Source organism: Lacerta agilis, chromosome 12 (assembly GCF_009819535.1).
Source record: "Lacerta agilis isolate rLacAgi1 chromosome 12, rLacAgi1.pri, whole genome shotgun sequence".
NCBI classification, from domain to species: domain Eukaryota; kingdom Metazoa; phylum Chordata; class Lepidosauria; order Squamata; family Lacertidae; genus Lacerta; species Lacerta agilis.
Genome location: NC_046323.1, coordinates 33,805,335 through 33,819,164, shown reverse-complemented (window position 1 = coordinate 33,819,164; position 13,830 = coordinate 33,805,335). Strand labels below are relative to the sequence as shown.

Here is a 13,830-nt window from a genome sequence, read left to right as displayed (position 1 = left end):
CTGCATCAGATCTGGGCTGTGAATAAACCTCTTAAAGCAATAGGGCACAGTAGGGCAGAGCAACGAAAGGGTGTGTAAAAATTATCTGAGTAGGTCAGATCCATAGATGCCTGCCCCATCGCATCTAGTTTTGGACTCTGAGCAACTGATGTGGGAGAAGCTGTGCTTGATAACCTTATTCCTGCAATGCAACTCTCAAAGAAATTGGAAACCTCCACCTGCCTGGGTGGAAATGGCAACACTCACTTAGCTTCGATCCCTGGTTATTGACATGACATGATTTCTTCAAAGGAAGCAATGCAAACTTACTTGGTATAGGTGGATCTGTCGGTTCAGGCTTTGGTTCTTCTCCTGGGGGGAAAAGATATGATCCACACATATATTATCCTATTAAAACCAATAATTAAGATAAGTAATGCCTCAAGGTGATCAAGGAAGTAGGAGCCCCTGTGCTGGTGGAGTCTGGTGAAGTTCAACAATATATGTTTTTTAAAAAATTCTGTATTGAGTTTTTAATTTAATTATTTGTACACATATATTGCATTTGTTCTTCAAAATATGTTATCTTATTCACAAATGTAAACCAAAATAAATCAGTATTTCTTCACATGTGACTTCCCTCCACCTCATTGTGGCTACTTACTTCTTCCTTATCTTTCAACTGTCTTGTTTTTCCTTAGTTCACTTCTCTTACATAATATATACATAATCTATCTGTTATTTACTTTGCAAAATTTAGTCGAAACACATCAAATATTTTGTTTGAGAACAATGTTTTTCCAAGTACTCTTTGAAGTAGTCCTACTCCTTTTTAAACCTTTGGTTTGGTTGATTCCTCATCACCTCTGACATTTTTGCTAATTCCAAATATTCACACAATTTAATTTGTCATTCTTCCTTTGTTGGTGTCCTATCTCCCTTCCAATTTTTAGCAATCAGCATCATAGCTGTCAACTTTTCCCTTATTCCAAATAGGATTCCTCGCAAGAAAAGGGAAAAGTTGGCAGCTATGATCAGCATTCTCCTTGCTTATCCTTACCATCCTCTTATCATCTGAGATATCAATTGTCAGAATGCTCAGAAGGCAGGCTTCTGGTTTTTTCACAAATGTTTGTCTGAACATTTTTTTTAATTCATCCTAGACAATACCCTTAAAAATAAATAAATCACAATCCACTTGCTTAAACCTCCAGCATACAATTGAAATTGTTTTGTACATTTTGGCCAATTGGGAAGTTCAACAATATCATCCAGCATGTTGAATTAGGGGTTAGGATTGCTCTGCCCCTTGGATTCGGACTTAAGAAATACCAGTGTGTCACATAGCTGTCAACCTTTCCCTTTTTTTAAGGGAAATTCCCTTATTCCGAATAGGATTCCTCACAAGAAAAGGGAAAAGTTGACAGCTATGGTGTGTCAGGGGGAGCTGCAATTTATGGAAAAAGGCTACGGACATAAAATCCACACAGAAAGGATTATTTTTGGATGTTTTATCTCACTTGTTGGATCAACTCAGTGGCCTGAAAGAAGAATGAAGGACAACATCAGAAAGGGAACCGAAGATATTGAATAGGACTATGGAAGGCAACGGAAAATCGGCATTAAGACTCCTGATAGTCTGAAGCATGGGAAGTCGTATAAAATTAATAATTTGGCAGTATATTTGGATTTATTTGGATCATATTTATATGTAAAATTGGAATATGTGATGTGATAATTATAATTGGAAATTTAATAAAAATGATTTGGCAAAAAAAAGGATTGCTCTGCCCCAACTCCCACATTATTTCCAAGTGGTATTTTAATATAATTAAGTGGAATTTGGATTTCTGTGTCACACATATTTTAAAGGGACACGTGGGTGCCGCTGTGGTCTAAACCACTGAGCCTAGGGCTTGCTGATCGGAAGGTCGGCGGTTCGAATCCCCGTGACGGGGGCATCGGGGTAAGCTCCCATTGCTCGGTCCCTGCTCCTGCCAACCTAGCAGTTCAAAAGCACATCAAAGTGCAAGTAGATAAATAGGTACCGATCCAGCGGGAAGGTAAACGGCGTTTCCGTGCACTGCTCTGGTTCGCCAGAAGCGGCTTAGTCATGCTGGCCACATGACCTGGAAGCTGGATGCCGGCTCCCTCGGCCAATAAAGATGAGTGCTGCAACCCCAGAGTCATCCACAACTGGACCTAACGGTCTGTGGTCCCTTTACCTTTACATATTTTTAAAGGTACTCATTTTGTAACCAAAAATAATAATGGAGTGACTTTTCACAATGGGTTTGAATTTGACAAATGGTGCCAAAGGAAAAAAAAATGTATAAAAAATGAAGTTCACAGTGATCCCTGTGAAGGTGGCTATATAATATGTTCGGACGGGGTGGGGGACTTGATAGGTTTGATTGTGTGCAATCTCACACAATAACTGAAAATGTGAAAATTGGCGGTCATATTCTAAGATCGTGGTCAAACTATTGGATTTTTTCTTTTGCAAACTTTTTTTTAGCACATCCACTTACACTTAATTCCTCCCTAATGTCTTTACCTTCCTCTAGTTTGGAACAGTGTTCTAATGATGCTTCCAGATGGTCTGTTCATTGAGATTTGTTTGCAGGAAGATTGGATGACTGGCTATTTCAGGAGCATTTATTTGTCGGTTAAGCATTCCAGTGCATTTCCCCATTCCTTAACAAGTTTGATCTTCTGGACAATTTGCTTAAGACCTCCCAATTAACTGTAAATGGCACAGTGTGAATTTGCTGTTATGTGACTGAATCCCAAAGAAAAATAGCAACAGTCTGGAAATACCCTAACAACAACAAAGAAGCAAAAAGCAAGACTTCTTACTAGAGCTAAAATGGAAATCTGCGAAAGTTGATAGAATTTCAATCAAAATTTTGAATTTAGAGTTTGGCTTCTAACTGCGAAATTCAAGAGTATTCCAACAAAAGGAGGAAAGAAACTTTTGACTAGCTCAGCTGAGCAGGACTACCACCAGCTATGCAACAATGACCAATACTTTTTCTTTTTCAAAGGATCTCAATATAATTAGGGCATTCCTGGGAGAAAAATTATCCAAAGGTTATTCACTAGCAATGTAAGCAATATTTCTTGTGTCTCTGATCAATCAAGACTCAGGGCCGATATTCCACTCGCTTTGCTTCCGAATGTGTTTCAACTCTGCTGGCACCTGGTAGGAAGTATTTATGGCAGCTTTCACACCATAAACAGCCACAGATTTATTATTGTCAGTTCACATCTGTGTGTGTGTGTGTGTTGAATTAATCAGAAAGCTGATTTGTTTTTGAAACATTTTTAGTATTTTTTAAAAATTATTATCACAAGCCATCTTCTGGTGACATTACAGCTTAATAAGACAAGAAATCTTACCTTTTTTAATCTGACAAATCCAGTTGTACAAGTCCTCACAGTGTATATCATTCCAGCGCATGCGATAATTTGCATTCAACTCTCCGCAGTGCTCAATTTCATTGTAGTTATTGGGCTCTCCATACTCCCAGTTTGTATATCCAAGCTGCGTAGAAATAAGTTGGTTACTTTGCTTGGCTGGAAATAAGGTGGTTTCATTTCAATGAAGTGTGCCTTCACACGTCAGGCTATAGCACACTCAGCTCTGATGATGCATGCAAGTTCTTTTGCAGCCTCCACACTGTGTTGTCCTCATCAAAATGAGGACATTTTCTCTCCCCCCACCCTCACATTTTAATATATATTTACAGTGAACAATTGGTGGGGGTGGAGACACTCCTTCGGGCATTTTAGCATTTTGCAGTATTTGGTTTTAAAACTTTATTTTTAGCATGATTTTCAGTCTCTCTATGTTCATTTGCTTCTCTTGGTTTTTGGCATGTAAGTAGGAAAAATTGAACCAAAATCTTTTAGAAACAGTGTAAGTCACTCACTGGAGAGCCATCACTCCACGAAAATCCTTCAGTTGGACTTTGTAAACTTAAGCCTAGCCAGAAATGTGAAGAGCTGAATCCTTGGTCCCTAAGATATCACACAAACATAAGGAGACTTGGGTAAATAGACATGTTCCTTAATAAAATCACTTCTAAACTAAGATTAAATGCTTGCACCCAACTATGTTAGCTTGTAATTGTAATTCTTAGTTTCCAACTAAGCTTCTTGTCTTGTCTTTGAAATAAGATTCACTTTGTGCATCTCAGTGTTCCGCCTCAAAGACCACCTGCTTATTACGACATATGATATTTGTCACGGCGTGCGATATTTGCTATTTTTCCAATAGTCAAGTCGTCTACTCACTGGCCTTATTTCTGTCAGATCAATACATTTCCCATCTGAGGCAGAGCCACAAATATTTCCCAGGATTCTTGGGGGGGGGGCATGACTGTTAAAGTGGTACAAGAGTGCTTTAAATGTGGGTGTGAAATAACTATGATAACATGGATAAATCAGTTTACTCACGACAAATAGCGCTGCAGTGAACGTTCCTCTTTGGAGCTGCTAATGGAGGCCAGCTCACCTCCCATGGCTCTACAAAAACTCTGAGAATCCGCCCACGATTTTTTGTCATCACTCCTCACAAAAGCCTAATGATGATATGTTATTTTACAGTTAGGCACAATAAGCTCTGCACATGATAAAAGTAAGAAACGTTGCTTCATAATAAGGGAGGTTATAAATTATGTTCACTATAACAAAATAAATGTAATATAATTAAGATATTTTCGGTTCAGCTCAGCCAGTGCTTTTCTTCTAGAAAAAAATGGTGCTGGTACTGTGTACCCTTGAGTGCCCCCAGAAAAAGAAACACTGAGTTCAGCTAATGTATTACCATCATCATCTCTCTTAAACCAAGTCAGACCATTGGTTCATCTAGCCTAGTATTATCTATTCCAGCTTGCTGCTGCTTTCCAAGACCTCAGACAAGTCTCTTTCCCTCATCTAATCATTGAGCTCCTTTTTCAACAGAGAGGCTGGGGATTGAAGCTAGAACCTTGTGCATGCAGAACAGATGCTCTACCACCAAGTTATCGATGCTCCATCAGCTATATCTGGAGTGAGAAAGGGGGACCGCCTGTGTTATTAAGCTAGTCCAATTTCTCGGGTATTTTCCGTCCAAATTGTATCCAATCTTTTGCTCTATGCAGAATTCAGTGGCAACTCAGTGGAGCATAAATTTCAGTAGGCGACATCACTGTCAAGATTGATCCAGCACTAAGCCACGTCTGCGACTCTAGTGACATCCTGGACCATGTTAAAAATGCTCATAGAATTGTAGAGTTGGTAGGGACCACAAGCATCATCTAGTCCAACCCCCTGCAATGCAGGAATCTTTTTCCCCAAGGTAGGACTTGAACCCATGACCCTGAGATAAAGAGTCTACTAACTGAGCTATGCCAGACATGGGCCACTTATGTTAGAGATATACTTTTCTTTGCCAGATGAAATGAACCCTCTCATTTTTGAAATGTCACAGATCCTTCCCATAACGTTCATAGGTAAAAAGGGTGGATAACTTCTTTTCAACCTGAGGGCAGTATTCCTTGCTGCACAGTGTTCTGGGGCTACAAGCCATTGATGGATGGAACCAGATGCCAAAGTGGGTTGGAGCACTTCGTGTAAATGTTACCTTCTTGCACTTAGGCTACTTTCTGAACACACATTATCAGAGTTCAATGGCATATTTCAGGAAGGCAAAGCCACTCAAGGAGTCACTGAGGGGTTTGACTTGGGCAAAGGGGCTTTCCCTGGTGGACTTCCAATTGCCAAGAAACGTTGGCCAAATTACATCTACAGCAGCCTTGGAAGCATTTCTCTGTGATGGCCACACGCCACTGTTGCTGTAAGATTGTATCAATGATATGGTCCTTTCCCATAGAGAAAGAATACTCATTGTTTGCGAAGAAACCAAATCATTGGCATCATTTATCAACATACACATGCTAATGGAAGGCTGTGTGCTCAGCTTCCATTGTGCTGTGTGTATTGTAAATCAGTAACAGAAGAAGAAGAAGAAGGAGAGTTTGGATTTGATATCCCGCTTTATCACTACCCAAAGGAGCTTAACATTCTCCTTTCCCTTCCTCCCTGACAACAAACACTCTGTGAGGTGAGTGGGGCTGAGAGACTTCAGAGAAGTGTGACTAGCCCAAGGTCACCCAGCAGCTGCATGTAGAGGAGCAGGCGCGAACCCAGTTCACCAGATTACAAGTCTTCCACTCTTAACCACTACACCACACTGGCTCTCTTCTACACCACACTGGCTAACAAGCCTGATAATCTTTCAGAAAGTTAGTACGGCTGTTGGACAAGGGCAAAGGCTGTGTTTTTTTAAGCTCTTCTAATTAGGCTGGCATGAATGCAAGCATAGACACTTTTCAATATATTGTTAAAAGACTGGGTGGTCAAGAGATGGCTAATGTTGCTTATGATTACATACATTCTTTAATAGTCCCATGGCAAAGCTGCCAGACACAACCTTTTGTTGGGGAAACTACAGGTGCTGTGTATATCTGTAAATGAACACAATTCCTACAAAATGGCAATAAGCCTTCAATGACCTGCTGTCTCTCTGGACTCTCCCACTGCTTGGAAAAGTGGGAATAACATAATGATGAGGGATGGCAATATGCTTTTAACAAACGTTTCCTGTGCTAACTACAAATAGATATAAACAAACGGCAGTACATATTTGTTAAGGTTCATAAAAGAAACCCTTGCAATTGAATGTCATACTTTGAAGCACAAGTTCCTACTGTCACTTGGACTCCAGCCATCAGGGCATCTGGGGGCAGCAGTTGTTGTTGGTATCGGCGGAGAAGTCACTCCATCAGCAAAGCGCTTGCAGAGAAATTTTGACTTTGTCTCACATTTCAGAAGATCCCATAAGCCACCTGTGATTCCAGTCCTCATGGCAACACAGCCTGCTTTCCTTCCTTTGTGGGACATTAAGAGAGATACACAGGACCATGTAATTGACACAAAAAAAGGAAAGGGGAAAACACAGCCACTGCCAATTAGCAACCTAACCCCAATTAGCATAAAATCTCAAGGGTTAAAAACGAAACAAAAAAACAAATTGTACAATCAACACAGCTTTTTTCTTGAGATCTCTGCTGGAGGGGTTGCTCAGAGGTGCCCACAAGATGCTTGTTTGGTACCCCCAGTTGTGGGACTCTGCCTTTTAAGAGATTCGGCAGGCCTCATTCCTTGCAATCTTTGAGAAGTGTTCGGTGTACCGGTATATTGAGGGTCTTGCAAGAGCCTCTTGGATTTCAATTTTAATGTGGTTTCATTGTTTTATTTTGATAGATTACATATAGAATTATTATTATTACTATTGCTATTTATTATTATTATTATTATTATTATTATTATTATTATTATTAGCCACTGTCAGGGATTTATTCCTTCCCTTGGATGTTGCTCATGAGTAATGACAAGCCTTTAGGTAAGCTAAAACTATTTATTGTCCATAATGGAATTACAGAGTCTCTGCAGCCATGACTGCTCAATCAGTTTCAGTTCCTTGGAGTGGCGGGCTTTCTCTCGCCTGCCAACACAACCAACGGCTCGGTACTCTAAAATTACGTCTGCGTCTCCCCCCCCCCCCGGCTCATCTTCTTGTCTGTGACTGATGGTGCTGGGCCTCTGTTCTGTCATCCCCAAGCCTGGCATCTCCCTCTCTTCCGGAGAAATTTCCTGACGAGGACTGGAGGAGGAGGATGAATCTGTAGAGATTATGGGTGGCTGTTCTCTATAACCCAGCGACCCCCCCCCCCCCCTTTCCTGGATGAATCGCTATCTTCTCTCCCAGCTCTAGCTTGCTCCTCTCTCTCTCCCTGCTCCTCCCGAGTAGTCCCTCTTTCCCTGAGAGCCACACTTCACGAGCAGATCCCAGGGTGGGGTACAACTACGTATTTAAAATTCAGAATTTGTAATGCTGTAATTTTAAATATAGTTGTAAGCTACTTCCTAGAGAGAGAAAATTCTCAAAGAACAGGGAATAAATTTATGAAAAAAATAAATTCCTTTTTTTCCCCCTATACTGCAACAAAGCTGAGGTTTAAGCAAGGGGCTTTCAAAAGTAATACATTTTCAGATCTCACCAGGTCTGCAAAAACTTAACAAAGCAACTTACTTATACCTTGAGCAAGCAGAATTATACCCTGAGCAAGCAGAATGGGAAGTTTAAATGGGGCAAGGTAAGTTCCAAAGAACAAATATTGCATCATATGTTTGTTCTTATGTCTGTGAGCAGTTCTGTCTACATAATAGACAGAACATTCTGTGTAATAAGGAACGTAGTGAGAATTTTGCCTTTCTGTGGAAAATCCAGGCATTTCACAGTATCTCTATAGAATGGGTCTACATACCAGGCATTTCTACATTCCAGTGGGTATATTCGACAGTTTCCCCACTGGTCCACATGAATGTTCCTCTTTCTTGTATGTCGGAAAGACCAATCCAGAAATGTTGTTCTGGCCTGAGCCCAATCAAACTAGTAAAATATGCTTGTTCATATCTGCAGAAAAGGAGTAAAAGGCAAAAGTAGCATTTCATTTCTATGAAATGTTTTGTAACGAAACCCCTGCAAATGTAGCCACGAAGTAGCATGGGCTTGTATATCCATCTACTGTACAAATAAAAGTGTTGGCTTCACTGAGATGGCACATTCATCCCTATGGGAATAAAATACAGTCATGTCTTTTTCAGGAGGGAAATATTACAACACTCAAGAAGGTTCAAGGGACCAGAGGAGGACATGTTCAAACATTGCAGAATTCATGTTCAGAAATAAGTCTGGATCCTGGGGGCATGCTCTACCCTAAGCCTCCATATGCTAAACATCTAAGCCTACAGGGCTTGGATCCTAAATTTCCATTTGTGAATTGAAGAGTTCAGATTTATGGAATGGGACTTTCCCACATGTCCTTTCCCTTTGAAGCCCCCACTCCCACCCCATACCCCTTAAAAATGTTATCCTGGGGGTTAGAGAACAGAACCCAAATTGGTGTGGGGGCAGGGGTCCTATGGAAGAGGGAATTTGCAGAAATTACAAGAATGGAGGAGCAATTTTTAATAATAATAATAATAATAATAATAATAATAATTTATTTGTACTGGCTGGGTTTCCCCAATCCAAGGTATGGATTCTCTAAGTTTGAAAGCAAATGTGCAAGTTGTATACCAACAACTTCCTAAGTAAAACAACGTAACAATATCACTTGGAGTGGATGCAGTTAAACACTCCTAAATTCCATGCCCCCACCTTCCTAATCCTTCCCTGGCATATTCCCACCTACCCTTCTCTTCCTGGCCTTAACAATAGCCAAAGTTTATGCTGCTACTGCTCCAAACTGTGGTTAATGGACACCACAACTACCATTTTTTATCTATGATATAACAGGTTGAGCAACCCCTGGCCTGCGGGACCCCATCCTGCCCATACAGCCCTCCTGGTCCCCTCCTACCCATCAGCTTTTCAGAGGAGAGTAGTCGAGAGGGAAAAGAGCCGTGCTGTTGTTCAAAGGGTACAGTTGCAGCCCCTTCCTCTGCAAGAAGGTCTTGCTTCAAGAAGACCAGAGCACGGAGAAAATATTTCAGCAGAGATGGGCGTTCCTTGCAAATACGCCAAAAAGTCATCCACAAATTTTGCAGTTGCATGCATGCATACGATTTTTGCAATGCAATTGCGTTTTGAAGTTCTCTTCTTCTTTTTTTCAAAAGCCCTAAGCCCTTGCAGTTGAGCTGTGCATTTATGCTACGTACATATTTCTGCTGGGATTACTGAATTATTTTTGCCTTTTGCGCAGTTAGGACAGATAAGGGGCAATGGAGTGCTTTTTTCATTTTATAACCTATTAAAAATTATGTAAAAGACGGAATGTGCAACTTGAGTGGAATTACTAATAAATCAATGCCTCTGTTTCCATGAGAAATAGTTTTGTCACATAATATTGAGGGATGGTGTATGAATCTGGCTCCTCCCACTTTTATGTCTAGCCCCACCCACTATCACCATGTAGCCACTGGCAGAATTATGTGGTTGTCCACCTGAAAGAGGTTTTTCCATCCTGCCTTAGATAGAAGACATTTTAGGGAAGAAAGAGTCCTGAGATTTCTGAATGATGGCCTTACCTTAACAAAAATGTCATATTTTCAATTCAGACAATTATTAATAATTACCTGTCTGCAACAGAAGCTAAATGAGCATTGTCCTTTATACATGTTTGATTTGCTTCTGCGAATGTTGAATATACATTTCCAATCATGTAGCAGTATAAACCGTGTCTTTTCCAGCCCTGTTTGGAAGGAAGAATAATGTACTTTACAGACAGCCTGTGATGTCACGTGTGCACATTATAAACTTTTAAAAACTCTATTGAAGACTGATGAAGGTGGAGCAAGAGACAAAATCAGAATGAAAGGAACAGAAACTGGGTGGGTGCAGAAAGTAATACAGCTAAAATACTTCCTTAAACGAAATAGGATATTAGGAATGTTTAATCAGTAAAAAGGCACTTTCCTGTAGGGATATCCGTTTCATTAAGCGTCTATTGTTTTATAGGGATATTAAACCAATATAACATTATTGTATTTGCTCTGCTCCCTTGTGCAATTATGTTTTTTTTTTTCACTTTCTAAGCATGAATTCTGTTGAAATTATTTTTTGGTGGATCTGACAATTGTCTACTGTTGATGTTGGAAGATGGTCAGTTCCAGCTAATCAAGACTTTATTTTCCCAGATTAAGGGTTCATCCAGACTGCCTCCTGCACTGTGTTTCTAGGCACACATCTGGGATTTCCTGGTCTGTGCCTCACAGGGTTTTGTTTTTTTTGCCCCACCACTTTCCCCAGGAAAACCCGTGTTTTACCCCTGAATCAGAGCAGATAGCAACCGGGTTGAGAACTTGTTGTTATTTAATTACGCCAAGTGAATAACAACTGTTTAATTCTGTGTTTTACTATTTCTCTTCCAATAAAATAGCTGAGAGAAAAAAAACTCTGTACAAGAGTGAAAAAGACCAAAAAAAGAAAAGGAAAAAAAAAGGGTTAGGATCCCGGCAAATGCCTGGCACATAAAACAAGTTGACAGAATACCACAAATAATACAAAACTTACAGTGAAGTGATTGGTTTAATTCCATCACATCAATATATGTGTGTTGTTTTTTTAAGAAGGCTTACAGTTACAAAGCAAGTGAGATAAAATGACACATAAAACCACATAACAAAAAAAAAGGACAGCAGGCAGATAACATCAAGACAGTTAAAGGTCCCAGGTTCCAAAAACTGCAGCCAAACAACCACCACCGTAGACCAAACATTAAAAGCCCGGATGAATAAAACCATTTTTACCCTTGACAAATATCCGTAAGGCTAGAGGCCAGGAATATGGACCTGAGCAAGCCTCAGACAGGAGGATGTTGTGCATGTTTGTTGCATATTTGTTGTGATATGCTTTTTTAAAGATAGGCCACCACTTTCTACGGTTCTGCAGAGCATAGCGGGAGGTGGTTGGAAGAGAACCTGGAGATAAAGGCGAGCCTGGGGGATTTTTTTTCAAATGAATAACCACAATGTAGCTACCACGTTTCCACAATAACTAGTTAGTATGAGCACTGATTGGTGGCAACAGCAGATGACCACCCAAGTGTTAGGTAAGCAACCTGCAGAGGACACAGGAACGAGGTTTTTATCCCTTGTTGCATTGTAGGTGCTGCTCACTGAATGTGAGCAACAACCACTTGGGGGAAAGTGGGCCAAAGAGCCACCAGTCTGTATTAATCTGTATTGATCTACTTACTTTCCGGCAGCCTTCTTCGACTACATCTGCATCTCCCGGAGTTTCTGTTAATGGTTTGCTTTTGCAAATGTATCCATGTTTCACATCGCAAGGTTGATCTGCCCAGAACCCTTGCTGCATTGGACAAAAGGAGTTGCTTGGATAAGATTTGTGACATATTTAGACAGGAATATACTTGGGGTAGTAGAAGCACATCGAATGAAGCATCTGCTTTACTTTACCTTTCCTTTCATAACCACACAGTCTTCTTGCCTGTTGTTAGCATGTGTCGGCTCTCCAGGCAGCCAGTTAGTGTATGTTACAGGAGTCCCGTCCGTCCATTCAAAGTACATTTGAACTTTGCGGTCATTCAGCCCAATCCACAATTCATCAGATGAGCCTAACACAATGAGCATAGGCAAAAAATGACACTCTGTTGGATGCAGATGAGCAAGGGGAAATGTAATTTCTGTACAGAATGTTTAAGGTCCAGGCATTTTGCTATTGAAGCAGTACCACGCCAGCCATTGCATGCTTAAGAACAACTATTTTCTCCAAGGCCAACCTGCTGGCAATAAATGTTACTCAGGAATTCCATAATGGGATCTCAGTTTCCTCTACCCACACATGAATTAAAATCTGCCCATTATTTTTAGTTTACTGTTCTGAACTATTTCCTGTAAACTACTCCAACTCTCCCCCAAGAGGAAAGGGTTTCTTTAATAGCGAAAAGGGACATTAAGCCTCTTCTTTAATTAACAAAAGGGGGGAAAGTAAATATCCTTTATGGCAGCTTTCACCAACTTGATGTGCTGACTGGGGCTGATGGGCATTGGGAAAGCAAGCAAACTGAGAAGAAATGCAATTTGGATTTGGTTATTACCGTATTACTGTTATCCTTTTAATTATTTGTTCTCTTTGGACCAAGCTTCCTATGGACATCCCATGGGATTCGAAGCAGAGCCTCTCTTACAGACTTTAACATCTGGGCATGTTAAGTACATAAGAATGCAAAAGCAGATCAATTCAGTTCAGTATCCTTTTCCCCACAGTGGCCAAATCAGATACCTCTGGGAAGCCCACAAACAGGGCATAACGGCAATACATCCCATTTGCCGCAATGGTCCTGTAGTAGGTTGACTATCCAATGTCATTTCCAGCAATTGGTACTCAGTAGCGCACTGCTTCTTGTACTCAGAGACATATGCCTGACCCAGATCATTTAGATATTCAAGGATTTGTGCTTGGATTGGAATCCAACAGAAGTGGGCAAGAATTGCTTTGTACGGCCAGAAGTGCCAGCAACGGAAGCAGAATCCGCATTCTGAACCAGTGCAGCTCTCAAATAAATTTTGAAGAACAACTGCACATAAAACTGTAGAGTTGAATGGGACCCAAGGGTTATATGCAGGTGACCCTTATAGGGAATCGAACCCACAACCTTGGCCTTATCAGCACCACGCTGTAACCAACTGAACTAACTTTGGGGACACTAGACATAAAGTGTCTGCTGTATCTCAAACCTATTATTGATAGTACTTTTGTGTGATGGCATCGTTCTTTAACTCTGAAAGCTGCCTTGAGTTAATGCATAAATCAGAATACAGATTTCAATAGCAGTAGCAGTAGCAGTGGCGTGCGGCCTTTGGACTAGGGGGACTAGGCTAGTCCCTTAAATGTTCCCCTGGCACCACCCTCCCAAAGCCCAGCTTAGGTAGAGAGGTGTGATGCTCCAATGGGTCCAAGAGCCCTCCCACCACCTTCCCAAAGCCTGCCTAGCTTTGGGAAGGAGGCAGCAGGGTTCCAGCATACTGCCAGAGGCCTGGTGCCTCCTTCCCAAAGCCTAGGAAGCTTCTGCCCAACTTACAGAAATAGGCACGATGCTCACAGACACGACATCAGCACACACACCCCAATCGCCCTTGCAAGCTGGTGTCTCTGCCCCTAACTGTTCCCCTATGAAAAATTTCACCGTGCGCCACTGAGCAGTAGCAAAAAGGAAAGGGAAATTGTAAGGAAGGGGAGACAATGCTCTGGGACAAGAGAATTTGCACAGAGGGATG

At 41.0% G+C, this 13,830-nt stretch overlaps 1 protein-coding gene across 1 annotated transcript in view; it reads right to left on the bottom strand.

Annotated features, from left to right (window-relative positions):
• MRC1 (mannose receptor C-type 1) overlaps nt 1-13,830 on the bottom strand; it is a 56,965-nt gene that overhangs the window by 20,027 nt on the left and 23,108 nt on the right. Inside the window, exons 8-16 of the mRNA XM_033165197.1 lie at nt 12,010-12,167; nt 11,789-11,902; nt 10,168-10,283; nt 8,355-8,503; nt 6,715-6,914; nt 4,441-4,565; nt 3,915-4,002; nt 3,382-3,526; nt 310-351 (exon numbers count right to left, since the gene is read on the bottom strand). Coding sequence (XP_033021088.1) covers nt 310-351; nt 3,382-3,526; nt 3,915-4,002; nt 4,441-4,565; nt 6,715-6,914; nt 8,355-8,503; nt 10,168-10,283; nt 11,789-11,902; nt 12,010-12,167 — 1,137 coding nt within the window. The remainder of the gene's footprint in view (nt 1-309; nt 352-3,381; nt 3,527-3,914; nt 4,003-4,440; nt 4,566-6,714; nt 6,915-8,354; nt 8,504-10,167; nt 10,284-11,788; nt 11,903-12,009; nt 12,168-13,830) is intronic.